The 12995-nt window shown below is 39.7% G+C and overlaps 2 protein-coding genes across 3 annotated transcripts; one reads left to right on the top strand and one right to left on the bottom strand.

Moving 5' to 3' along the window:
* Nucleotides 1-70: 70 nt before the first annotated feature.
* On the bottom strand, nt 71-2558 carry rps23 (ribosomal protein S23). The gene is made up of 4 exons (XM_033625704.1): nt 2467-2558; nt 1087-1246; nt 601-721; nt 71-259 (listed from the first exon to the last, which is right to left on the bottom strand). The coding sequence occupies exons 1-4, from the start codon at nt 2468-2470 to the stop codon at nt 113-115; spliced, it is 432 nt and encodes a 143-aa protein (XP_033481595.1). The 5' UTR covers nt 2471-2558; the 3' UTR covers nt 71-112.
* On the top strand, nt 155-12534 carry atp6ap1la (ATPase H+ transporting accessory protein 1 like a). Of its 2 annotated transcripts, none has more exons than XM_078170898.1 (8): nt 155-288; nt 8105-8127; nt 8372-8451; nt 8938-9006; nt 9764-9918; nt 10298-10348; nt 10506-10743; nt 12077-12534. In XM_078170898.1, exons 3-8 carry the CDS (start codon nt 8401-8403, stop codon nt 12353-12355), a joined length of 843 nt encoding a protein of 280 aa, XP_078027024.1. In that variant the 5' UTR covers nt 155-288; nt 8105-8127; nt 8372-8400; the 3' UTR covers nt 12356-12534. The 2 variants fall into 2 exon arrangements, with proteins under 2 accessions (XP_078027024.1, XP_033481594.2); XM_033625703.2 differs by lacking the exon at nt 155-288 and adding an exon at nt 4050-4229.
* Nucleotides 12535-12995: the final 461 nt, after the last annotated feature.

Below are 12995 nucleotides of genomic sequence, written 5' to 3'. Positions count from 1 at the left end.
ATAATTTTGAAGTCCCTCTCAAAGTAACAAATGTGAGTGACAAACAAATGAAGACATAAAACAACCAGACTGTATTTGAAAACGGGTTTATTTTACTTTCTGCATCAACTGTTTATGACCTGGGTCTCTCCTTCTTGCCTTTGTAGAGAGCCAGCAGGGACACATTGGCCACTTTGACCACCTTAAAACGAACTCCAGGAATGTCACCGACGGCGTGACCTTTACGTCCAAATCCTGCCACCAGAACCTCATCGTTCTCCTGTAGGACCAAAGGAAGAAGTTGGTCAGGTAAAATCTATCTTCAGCATCTATGAAGTTTGGAAAACACTTAACACCAAATTAAATTATCTGTAGCATCAAGGCATTTTAGGAACTGCATACACATTACACACACTGAGCTGCATCAAAACATATTTATGAAAGCTCCAAGAAAGTCCAAACTATTATCTGTGGCTGCTTTGAAGCAGGGAAAACAATTGGTTTACATTCGGTTCGATTTACTTTAACCTCATGTTTCTGCACATAAACCACACCTCACCAGCTGCATCACAACTGCTTGTGTGGCATTTATTCAAGGATGTATACAGGGTAGGCGCTTACCTCGATGAAGTTGAGGCAACCGTCGTTGGGGACGAAGGCGGTGATCTTCTTGCCGTTCTTGATGAGCTGTACTCTCACACACTTCCTGATGGCAGAGTTGGGCTGCTTAGCCTCAACACCACTGCAGATGGAAAACAAAAAACACATTTCAACATCAAACATGTAAACTATTGAAATTATTTGGAAGGAAATGTCAAGAGCGTTATGACTGAGCAAAACACAATGCATTACATATCAGAAATAACACGTCAAAATGACTTCAAACTTTCCAGTAGGTATGACAGAGAGCAACGTTGCCAGCATCCTTCAGGTAACTGGAGTTTGAAACATCCAACATGAGCGTTTGAATCAAACTTAACTGACAGAAAAGGGACTAAGAAACCTAAATATGATGCAGTCTGCTTTTGTATCAGGAACAATGTTTTGCGATTATCCATCATGCCACCTTTGTGTGTCTACTGTCCAGCAGGGTCTTGTGGTACTCACACTTTCTCAAGGACGATGCCCTTGGCGTGGGAGGCTCCTCCGAAGGGGTTAGCCTTCAGGGCAGTGCCCAGGTGGGCCTTCTTGTACTGTTTATCGTGCCATTTCTGCTCACGGCGGTGATTACGGAGCTTCCTGGCTGTGCGCAGACCACGACACTTTCCTGAAAGGCAAATACAGGCAGGAAATAATGTAAGAATCATAGTTTCTTGTAGGTATTCTCAGACTGATGTAAAAGTCAACACCTATCTTCTTATAAATCAAATTACCATCACCATCACTTTGCTATGAAGAACAGCTTCTCTACTGATTTTGTTAAGTTGAGTGACCTGGTACAGCAACAAAAGCAGCACCAAGTACTAGACTGACATCCATTTCAGTAATTAAATTACTGATCTACTGCCTACAGTATTCCAATTTCTTATGCAAATAGATGAGAAAATGACACGATTTCTAACTCTAGGGCCTCTAAAGGCCCAGGTAAGTCAGTTGGCTGTTCCCACACCTTAACCGGTTGTACAATTAAGACACTTGAGTTGAAATTGGACACTGTTCCTTCTCTAAGACTTATTTTCTCACTGATCAGTCAAAGTGCTTTGATACACAATGAACCTGGTTTTCCAAAGATCAGGAATGCACAAAAAAAAACATGCTTCAATTCGAGATTAGATGTTAATGTTTAACTAAGGCAATACTGGGACCACAGCAACACAAGCAGCATCACTGCCTACTGACAAAATCCACCACAAACAAATAACTTAACACGATTTCACACCCATCACAAATAACCAACAGCAGCTGAAAACCTACAAATAGTTTAAAAAAACTCCAGGTTAGTACGCCGTGAGTATGAATACAAGTCTCCAACACTGCGCTTTACAGCATTTGACTTCACCGATCATCAGCATTTGACAAATGTATCCTTCTGGCGTTTTATGACCGCATTTCTCCAAAATTATAACAACTGTAGTACCACAAGTTGACGAAGCTTAACCTTATTAGCTGCGAGCGGCGGTAGCATGAAGTTAACTGGCCTTAAACACTCACAATCTCATATCATTTAATATTAAACATCAGGAGATTAATTATTTCATCACACAGCAAGTAAATGCCAAAATATGAATTGCAACAGTTAAAGGGGTAAAGGGGACGTATTCCGTGCTAAGCTAACGATGCTAACACGCCGAATAGATGTGTTATGGCCGCTCCACGTTGCGGGAAAAGAGAACCGTCAAAACGGTCAGTTTGTTACAAGACCGAGGGATTTTTACCACCATAAACACGTCGATAACTGTTTGTAAGATATTCATAAACAACATCGATAAGAAAAATCACAGCAGTGAAGAGAATAATTTAGTATTTAAGATCATTTTTGCGGCATACCCATGATTGCTGAGGCGAGCCTGGGATGGAAAGGAAGGACCCAGCATGCACCGCGGCAATGTCTAGTCTGAGGACCCCGGCCGGGCGTGGCTATAAATAATGCCTGACTGAAATTATCACACGAAGGTACAATGGTTATTTCTTTTACGTATTTTAAGTGTAGTACAGCAATATGTACTTTTATTTATATAGAACTAAGGATCTTAATATTTTTGCTTCCTTATTGTGATATTTTGTAACTTCTATGTACGCGGATTATTTGGATTTTGTTCAAGTTTTTTTTTTATTTATCATATGCACATTTACAGAAAAAGTAGTCGTTGGCAATGAAAGTCTGAAGTCTCAGGCTTCCTACAACAATTCAAATGAGATATGTGTTAAAAAAAAAAGAGAAGAGGACCAAGAAGTTAACGCAAGTTAGTAAAAGCAAAGTGACAATCTAAACATAAAATAGTGCAAGTTAAAATAAGGGACATAATATAACATAAATCAAATATGAAATTAAGCAATATACATTAGATGATATTAACAATAATAATTGGATTTTTGATGCCATCAGTATTAGCCCAATCAATATTGGACAGTTAAAAATCTGATACTAGCAGTGCTCATTTTTTAAATATGTATACACACTGCATATACAGACTTTTAAAAATATGTATTGTGACCAATATGGGCACTAAGCAGGACATTTTATAGCGTAAAAATACATTTGTCAGTTCTCTACAATGGACAAACTGTAGCTGTATGAAACTATGTCTTTCTAAATGCACAGACTCTCAGAGTTATTTCCCCTCACAGTGCAGCACTTCAGACTATACTCTTTAAACACAGTAATACTCAGACCATCAGTCACTCCCTATATTCTCATTCATCCATCAGCACTCTCACAGAATGTGAACAAACAGGAAACCAAATGATTCCCAACTTCAGGCTGTGCTATTCTGTGTTTGTGCAGTGTCTTACGTCATAAAACAGGCAGTAGTATATTACAATTACTTAAGAAATGAAAGAGAAGACACCCATGATTGGAGCAGCGTAGGTTTTGTTTCACTGTGGAGGGGGTTTGGGGGTGTCCTCTGCTAGAAAATTTTGAGCACCAAACATTTAATTTCCTGCATTCTGTTCAATTTTATGCATCAGTTTGTGCCTTTTCTGCATTAACCTGTGGTGTAAATGTCTTTAATTGTGTCAAAATAAAGGTCAGCTTCTACTTAAATATTGTCATAGTGGTTCACAAATGCACGCTCTAAATATTGAGGGGGACGTGTCCCCTGCATCCCCCCAAAACTTATGCCTATGCTCATTTGTGTTCCATGCTGAAGAAATAGATTTGAGAATTTCACTGTTCTGTAATATTTGCTAAATGTTGGCAAAATATTTCAAGCGTATCTTTAGTGCTTTGTTAGTGCACCTCTCATTGTGATGACCTTTAATCTGCTGAGATGAAATATGTTTTGCCTGATCCGAATTGAAAATGAGACAGTGTGGTCTCAGCCGAGGCGGGGCTCTCTCAGCTGTGTCTGTCTCTGCTCTGCCCTGATTGGCTGGTTCATCACTCTGTCAGGGGGGCTTAAAGACGGTGGGCTGATTAAAGTAGATTACAAGGGGCAGAGAGGGGGAGTGTGTGTGTGCTGGCATCACACTCTGGTCATCACAGCGATGGCTTCACCATGGAAACACTGCTGCATCCACCTCCTCCTCTCCATCCTCGTCCTCCATCCGCAGTCGTCTATCTGCCTGCACCGACAGCCTGCTGACAGGTAGGCGAGGACACAGAGAGACAGGGAGACACAGACGATGCTTATCTTGATGATTGTTGTTTCTGACCTCTCGTGTCTGTCTAATCTTTGACTCTTGAAGCGGTCAGCTCAAAGATTACTGATGCTTCTCTGCTGTGAGCCCCTCCAGGATCTGTAGGTCATTTAATTGACTGTGTTTGTTATTTCTTTAAAGCTGCATTAGATTATTTTTTGAATTGAGTCATTGGGAGCAGAGGAATGAGCTGAAAACCCGACATCTAACATAGCCTTATGAAGCAGCTGTGGCAAATGTGTTAGCATCAGCAGACACAGAGCAACATGATCATCCCACTGCAGTTGTGTTTGTGTCTATCTGATGAATGTGAGTCTAATATTGACTCTCTGTTAGCTCTGCTTTTGGTCTGCACCAACTCCTGAGGGAAACATCTGTCTCTTTAGCTGCCAAATGTTCCACTTTGTTCTCTAACTGTGTCAGTCTGCTGTTTGCTGCTGAGCAGGTGGCGTGCAGTGGGGTTATCACATGATGCTGATGAGATGATGAGACTAGCCCAGACAGTAAATGTGGCTAGAAAGAGGCTAAAAATGCTGTGTGAAATGTGAATCTGCAGGGTTGATAAGAATATTCTCAGTGGGCTGTACACTGAACCAGATCTGTACAGTCAGCAAAAACTGAACTGGATACAAACCAGTATCCCCAGTTTCATTTTAGCACATCTGATTTTTATGCAGGTGTTTGTGTCATGTTGCAAACCTCAAGTTAACATTCCCATTTTTTAGTAAATCTAACCCTGATTTCCCCCAAACTTCATCCCAGCTGGACACTAGTGTCGTCAGATGGTGATGACCCATTGTGTGCACAACGTCATAATGCTAACATCCAATCAACATGAAATTCTAATATTGTTAGACACTTAAAATATCATCAACCCAATTTTCATTTCAACAAAACATTAACATCTGTCCGATGTAAGAGTCCTACATCTCTCTGACGTCACATTGACGCCCAGTGCCAGCTGGTTGCCTCACTAACCATGCCTCAACCATTTATTTGCCGTAGCTATTGTCTTTCCCAAATCTTAACCACATTAGTGTAGCAGATACCATACAAAGTAAGAACTGTATAAACACTGGCATTGGACCTAAAAAAATCTGCATATCAACATTCTTGTCAATACTGTTGTCACAAACAAAACACAAGTTGTATGATAGTGTTGCTGTGTGTCTGCTGGATGTGCAGACAGGAATCTGTCTGTGGTGTGTCATTTTTTACAGTGTGCAGCTGCTGATGGTAAAAGCAGGGAGAGCTGCAAAATCTCGTTTTGGCCGATATCCACCCCATCCTTCATGACCTCAGTGTGTGTGTGTGTGTGTGTGTGTGTGTGTGTGTGTGTGTGTTGGTATGATTATGTAATCAGTGCAATCCCACAATCCACAGTCCTGCGCTCTGACTCGATAAACAAGGGGAGCTAAACCCATTTTTTGGCTGTCAGCGCGTCGGGGTGGATTTGATGACTCCTGTTCCTAAACAAAGCACATTTTTAATACGATTAGTTTGTGCTGGGAAAATGTGAAAAGCATTTTATTCTACATTTACTGAGAGGCAGAACTCCCTGAATGAGCGTGCACTGGGCTCATTTAAATTAGACTGAGTGATTATTTTGTTTTGTATCAGCCTACATTCTCCTCTCTATGTAGACACAACAGTTTTGTTTTGACTTTTGACAGACATACATGGATATACTTCAGATTTCTGTTATGTTTGACATCCCTTCAACATACTACGTGTTGAAATGTCAACTATGTTTAGTATTGTATTCTGTTAGGGGCAAGTTATACTTCAAAGTGGGCATGGACATAGATCGCAGATGTTTTCATACATTTGATTTTTGACAGCAGAGTTTGCATGTTCTCCCCATGTCAGCGTGGGTTTCCTCCTTCTTCTCACAATCCAAAGACATGCAGGTTAATTGATAATTCTAAATTGTCCCTAGCTGTGAATGTGAGTGTGAATGGTTGTCTGTCTCTATGTGTCAGCCCTGTGATAGTCTGGTGACCTGTCCAGGGTGTACCCCGACTCTCACCCAGTGTCAGCTGGGATAGGCTCCATGCCACCCCGCGACCCCTAACAAGATAAGCGGTTACAAAAAAATGAAAGAATGGTTATGTTTAGGCACTGGCAGCATTTTTGGTTAAAGTCAGGGAAAGATCATGGTCTTGGTTTAATACGGAGAAGCTTTTGTCACCTAAATCACTGGTTCCCAACCTAGGGGTCATGACCCACTTGAGAGTCGCCAAAGCTTCACAGTGGGTCATGAGACCTCCTTGATTTTAAGGAATGTAAGAAAATCTCATGATTTCATTCAAAAACTGTGTTGTAAGTGAGGGAAAATCTTTGCTCAAAATTCATCCAGATCTCTTGTTTTACACAAACTTCCTGCCGCTCACTATTCCAGTCTATTGTTTCAGTTGTTCTGTACTGTTATTGTTACACATCAAATGTCTTATCTTTTTTCGTACGTCTCTTCATCCCCTCTGGGACATTATTCTTAAATGAGTTCATTCCATTGCATTCGATCCTTGGCTGCATGTTGGGCCTCTCCCCATGACAGGTTTATCTTTTCCAACTCCAGTGTCACAGTTCTGCGGCAGGTGGTTTTGGGCCTTCTGGGTTTTCTTTTGCCTGGTGGTGTCCATCTTAAGGCATCTTAGCACATGGCCTAGCCATCTCAAACTTCTGTGTATGATTTCCTCGGTGATGCTCTGGCTACCTGTTTTCTTGTACAGTCGAAGGTTGGAGATTTTTGTGCATTGAATATAATATGATATATCTGTGTTACATAGTCAGGGGTCATCGATTCTTTTTGCTACCAGAGTTTCCGTCTGTGTAATGTGGGTCAGAGTGGGTCCTCTCAGTAACAGTACATCTCTGTTCCAGACTGATCACTCTGTCTGTAACGTTTAACTCTAATCCACCAGGTGGACGACTGGGTCACTAGACCAACAAGATGCATTCTGGGTAGTTGAAACCTCACAGGTTCATCGCCTGCTCACCCTCCTTCTCTCCTCTGTTCCTAACTTTCATAATTTGTATCTGTTTCAGGGGATTTATATTTCATATTTTGAATTACTGTATATCACTAGTAACTATAGTTCTCAGCTCTAAATGTGCACTAGTTATTAATTTGGCTTTAATGAGACACAATTCTGTTTTACGCATCAAGGACAAGATGTTTTAATGCTATGTTTGACATTTCTTTTTGTTGTGGTTTCTTAACTGTTTTTAAAAGTTTGAACTGAGGTTTTATGGTTTTGTCACTATAATATTTATTTAAATCTTTAATCTGAATCAGACAGCTCTTTTGCTGTGGATGGTAACTATTAGCTTGTCAGTGTAATTTATATTTTCCCATAATAACACATCACCATACTATCAAATGATAATAAGTTAGAATAATATTTTGATGTGTGATTGTAAATTTGTCTTGACAAAACACTGACTAGTAATCTAACTACTAATACCTACAATATTTTTACAACTGAAAAAAATGCTCATAAATACAAACTTGAATAATTAATAAAACAAATCAAGCAACTAGAATGAGAACTGATGAAAAACGTACAACTGAGAAATGAAAAGACTGGTAAGAAAAATATCAAAAAAAAATATTGCAGATTTATGAACATAATATATAGAAACATTTATTAAATATGTCCCCTGAAAATGCTGAATAAAAATGAAATAAATATTTCATAAAAAAAGATAGAATCAATTAAATGAAAACAGAAGATACTGTGTGAGATGAAAAAAAAGATCATAAACATTATTATTAAAGATGATTATTATTTATTAATCTTCCTGTCACTTCTGTTCACAGTGCTGTTACCTCTCCAGTCCATGGTAAGTAACATCTACCGATCTGTCAGAAATATATACCCCACCCTCCCCGTCAGGTGCAACTTTCTGCCTTCACAATGTGACCTTTTCAGGATCTAAAGAAAGTCTTTGTTTTATTTAGGTGACAGTGCATGTTTTTTAGAGCTCTGTATTTGCTTAAGGTGCTTAAAAATATACACTGTAAAACCTTTGTGTGACTTGTTTTATGAAATGAAACAATTCATCCTGTTATTTACCGTCTCTCCAGATGAAGGGAGGACACAGAGTGATGGAGGGATGTGGATGGAGGAGAGTTTACCTGCAGACCAACCGTCCAGACAACTGCAGGTAAACTCTGAGTGGAGAACAATCGTTCAAATAGAAGTACCAGTACTATTTTTATTTATTTAGTTCGTTGTTTTTGCATTCAGCATTGAGTAGCCCAACAGTAGGCAAGTCAGTATTGACACAGTGACAGAGAGGGAGGAAAGAAAGAAGGAATGAAGTATAAAAGGAAGGAAGGAAATATGGTTTGAGGAGGAGGTTATGGTGATGCAGGTGATAACATTCATATACAAATAAGATAAGAATGGAAACAAGAGCTATCCATCAGCCAGGTATTGGTTGATTCAGTCAGAAGTTTCTCATCAATATTTATTTGTAATAATAACAGCATATAAACATGTGTTTTACAAATAAAAACAAGATATGTGAACTGCCAGAAAGCCCCAGGTGCCTCCAGGTGTTCAGGTGTTTAATACATAGGCACTGTGGTGTTTCATGTCATAAAAAACATAAGGTCATGTTTCTCCCTGTGTGTTGCCTCCTCTTCAGTCTCCAGATGTGTCTCGGAGGAAGTTACTACAGACGCCAGGAGCTTCAGTTCCCTTCCCTCCCCTCAAGGTGGGGTTTTCTCCAGACGATTAACCAGCTACTGCAACCACAGAAAGAGAGAATAACAGCTGAAAAAATAAAAAAACATATCGTTAACAACACATTGGGAACTTTAAAAAAAAAAAAAAAAGATTATTTATTTTATTTATTAATTTTATTCAGTAATGGAGAACTTTTTTAAATTTAATTTTTCAGTCATGGAGAACTTTTTTAAATTGTATTTTTCAGTCATGGGGAACTTTTTTAATTTATTATTTATTATTTTTTCAGTCATGGGAACTTTTTTAAATATCTTTATTTCTTTTGAGTCATGTGGAATTTTTTTTTTAATTTTATTTTTATTTATTTATTTTTTTCAGTCATGAGGAACATTTTTGCTTATTATTCCATTTTATTTTTAACATAAGATCGATGTTTGCGGGGCAAAAATGAAACGCTGCTTGTGTCAAAATTATCCCTTATAATTTTACAATTGATAACCTCAGTTAGCAAGTTAGTTAGGTGTTAGCAATCATGCGCTAGGTGTATTTTTGAACTTAAAAATGAACGGTCCCCGTCTTTGCGTATCTGGAAATGTTGCTGTTTGTAGAAAACTACAAGTTTTCCAACAGTAGGATTATAGCAGTCTGTAGCTGTAGTTTATGGTATCAGCATGATTACAGTATACATTTATAACACATACAAAGTACCACTTTTAAAACACCTCCTCTTCAACAGTTTATGACTGTAAAAAGCTGATATTGGAGTTTTACTTTGTGGGTCCCAGGTGTTGTCCAATGGGGAGCCGTGCATCCTGTTCCAGGCCAGGAAACTCTCTCTCCGCTATGACAAGCAGAGGCAGCTGGACCTGACGGAGAGAGCCTTTTCTCCGCAGAAACCTGTCGACACCAGCCAATCCGTCTGCCGCCAGGACAAGGCCACGTATGTACACCTGTCTGTCTGAGTGACACCTCTGTATACCTTTATGTACACAAAGCTTTAAAAGCATCAAAAAATATTCACAATTTAACTTTGTTTTCTGATGTTAATGGGAGAAACAACTCATGATAGAGCTCAAAGAGATACCCCTCCTTCTCAGACAAAAAATAACAAAGTCCAAAAACCAGATTATCGTCCAGTTTACACAGAACACTCCTCATACTGTATGTGAAAGAAGAATGCTAATGAGAAAATCCATCAGCAGTCCCTAATGTTTTCCAGGTCCAAAAGACAACATTAACACACAACCTCAAGTGTTTTGTCATTGAGGCTACAGTTGACCCTCTGTCTGTCTGTCTGTTGGTCTGTCTGTCTTCACCAGGCTGGTCATGAGGTTTGGAGATGTGGAGGACTTGAGAAGCCTGTCAATCAGGTCAGTCTATTCATAACAAAATCTGCTCACAGCACCACTAGAGGTCAAAACTCCACATGATACCTTTAAGACAAAAATGTCTGCAGCCATGCTAGTGCCACCTGAAATGTTTAATATAAAGTTTGGCCTGACTGTCCTCTCGTCCTTCTGCTGTCAGACTGCAGATGTCCAACACTTTCTACGAGTCTGCAGGTCAGTGGTGGTTCTCGGTGGACAGCGTCTCTCTGCTCTACAACTCCTCTGAAGAGGCTGTCTTCAACGCCAGCGATGTGTACGCTCCGGCCTCCTCCTCCTACCTCTGCCCACATGTCAGCAGCCTGCAGCGCTACAGCGCCCTGCTGCTGCCCAGTTCTGACCGCGCCCGCCGCTGGACCATCACCTTCATTAACTTCCAGGTACCTGTTTGTTTACCCAGTGGTTTTCAGCTAAAAAAACCCCATAAACTCACTGTACTCAGTAGCAAGCCAAAGACAGACACAGTTGGAGACTAGCTGGTGAACATAGTGGAGCATTTAGCAGCTGAGGAGACAGATATTTTCTGCAGGAGTTGGTCGAAACCAAAAAGAGAATGGTGGGCTAAGGTTCATCAGGTGGGCACAAACAAGACTCCAAATAAATGATCATGTTCTGTTACTGGATGTGCAAATAAGCAACTGTTACAACAAATTTTCTGTGTCAACTTAAAGGTCCACTGTGTAAGATTTAGGGGGGTTTAGTGGCATCTAGTGGTGAGGATTGCAGATTGCAACCAGCTGAAACTTCTCCTGGTAAATATTCCTTCAGTGCTCATTATTCAGGAGGTTTTTACCATGAGCCAATTATGTGTGGAGGTCTCCTCGCCAAAACAAATCAACTCAGAGATTTAAACCAGTAAAAACACTGGAAAAAAGAGTGTCACATTACAAATCAGTGCTTTTCTGATGTTGCTCAGCTCATCAGAGACAGGCCACTAGCCCAGCTCCTGCTACTCTGTGCTCACTTTATTCTCTGATAGCTTAAGATCCAGATGTTCGTACATTAAGATCCAGACGTTCGTACTTTATACCCACTGAGGATACACACATGCATCCTTGAAAATTCCCTGAATGAAGGACTCTGTCTTCAATAGAATTTGAAGGATCTTTGACATTGGAACAGTCCTGGTGGGATTTGATGATGTAGCCTCCCTGAAATTCAGCCATGTAAGGATCCTTGCTTGACTTTGAGGAACACCCAGAGTTTGGTTTGTCCCTTGTAGAAACATGGCAGTGCAATATGGCAGAGTCTGTGGAGGAGGTCCCACTCGCTATGTAAATATAAACGGCTCATTCTAAGGTAACAAAAACACAATGATTCTTATTTCCATGTGATAACCACTGAAGAAAATATGCTTCTCATACTATGTTCCATTTCTGCCACTATATCCCCCTGAATCTTACACACTGGACCTTTAAAAGATGATTATACATCAATTCTTGGTTCACACACCTTGTTGCAGCTTTCCCCATGTGGCAAAAGTCACCTATGGCAGGTTTAAACAACATAGTTTTATTTATTTATTTCAATACCTGCACTGACCTTAAAATGTTTGTTTGGATTTGAACTCTTTATGTTTTTCTTATGCACCTTGAGGATTTCTTTCACTTTATAGTTCTGTAAGGATGAATGCCGACATATTTCAATTTTAGCCATCACATCATGAATTCTACCTCCTTAATTATCTTCAAAATGTCTCTGTCCCCTCCTCAGATTGAGGCATTCAATGTCACCGCCGGTAAATTTTCTCCTGCCAGTGTCTGCACCACCATCCTGACACCGGCCATCCTGATGGGCCTCATCACATCCCTCATCCTGCTGCTGGTCCTGGCCTACGCCCTGCACATGGTCATCCACCTGAAACACATCGAGCACGACGACGAGCACAAGGCCGATGTCTACTTCCCCCAAAGCCCTGAACCGTCTGAACACTGCTGTGTGGAAAACGAGGCTGAGAAAAATATTCTGTACTGTAGCCAAGAAGGTCATTAGAGACTGTTAACACCTGTCAACACTTCAGAGAGACACACCGCTGATTTGAGGCTGACCGCGGGCACCAAACCCCTGGTGTGGTTTATTACATTTTTTAAATATATATTTCTAGTGTTTTTTTAATTTGCCTGTTAGTGTATTTCTTTATAATAAATCTATTAAAAATATAAATAAAAAAACACATTTTGTTTTACTCTGTTTCTCTCTATATAGTAGCCTATTGTTTGGTTATTTTCCTTTCTGTGATTAATTCAGTATTTGTTGTTATGGAGATGAGCGCATTAGGCCATCTCAGATTTATTGTCAGATGTAGTACTCGACTAAATTAATGCTGCGTCCACCCTCCGATGCAGTTGGTGATGCTCGTTGTTAGTCACTCGGACTAGTCAGCCTCATCATGTGCACACAAGTGGAAAATGGTAAATGATTAAAATCTAATATTTTATTTTGTTTAATTTTTTATGTAACCTTTATTTAACCAGAAAAAAATTGGTAACATTAAAAATCTAACTTTTTCAAGGTTTTTTTTCAACATGCAGCAACATAAATCACAGACAACAGAGCAAAAATACAAAATAAAAAATACACAGCTCTGAAACACCCTGCCTCTTTTTACAATAACAGAGTTTATTTTTTCATT

This window comes from Epinephelus lanceolatus, chromosome 1, assembly GCF_041903045.1.
Source record: "Epinephelus lanceolatus isolate andai-2023 chromosome 1, ASM4190304v1, whole genome shotgun sequence".
NCBI classification, from domain to species: Eukaryota; Metazoa; Chordata; class Actinopteri; order Perciformes; family Serranidae; genus Epinephelus; species Epinephelus lanceolatus.
This window is presented reverse-complemented; position numbering and strand designations above follow the sequence as displayed.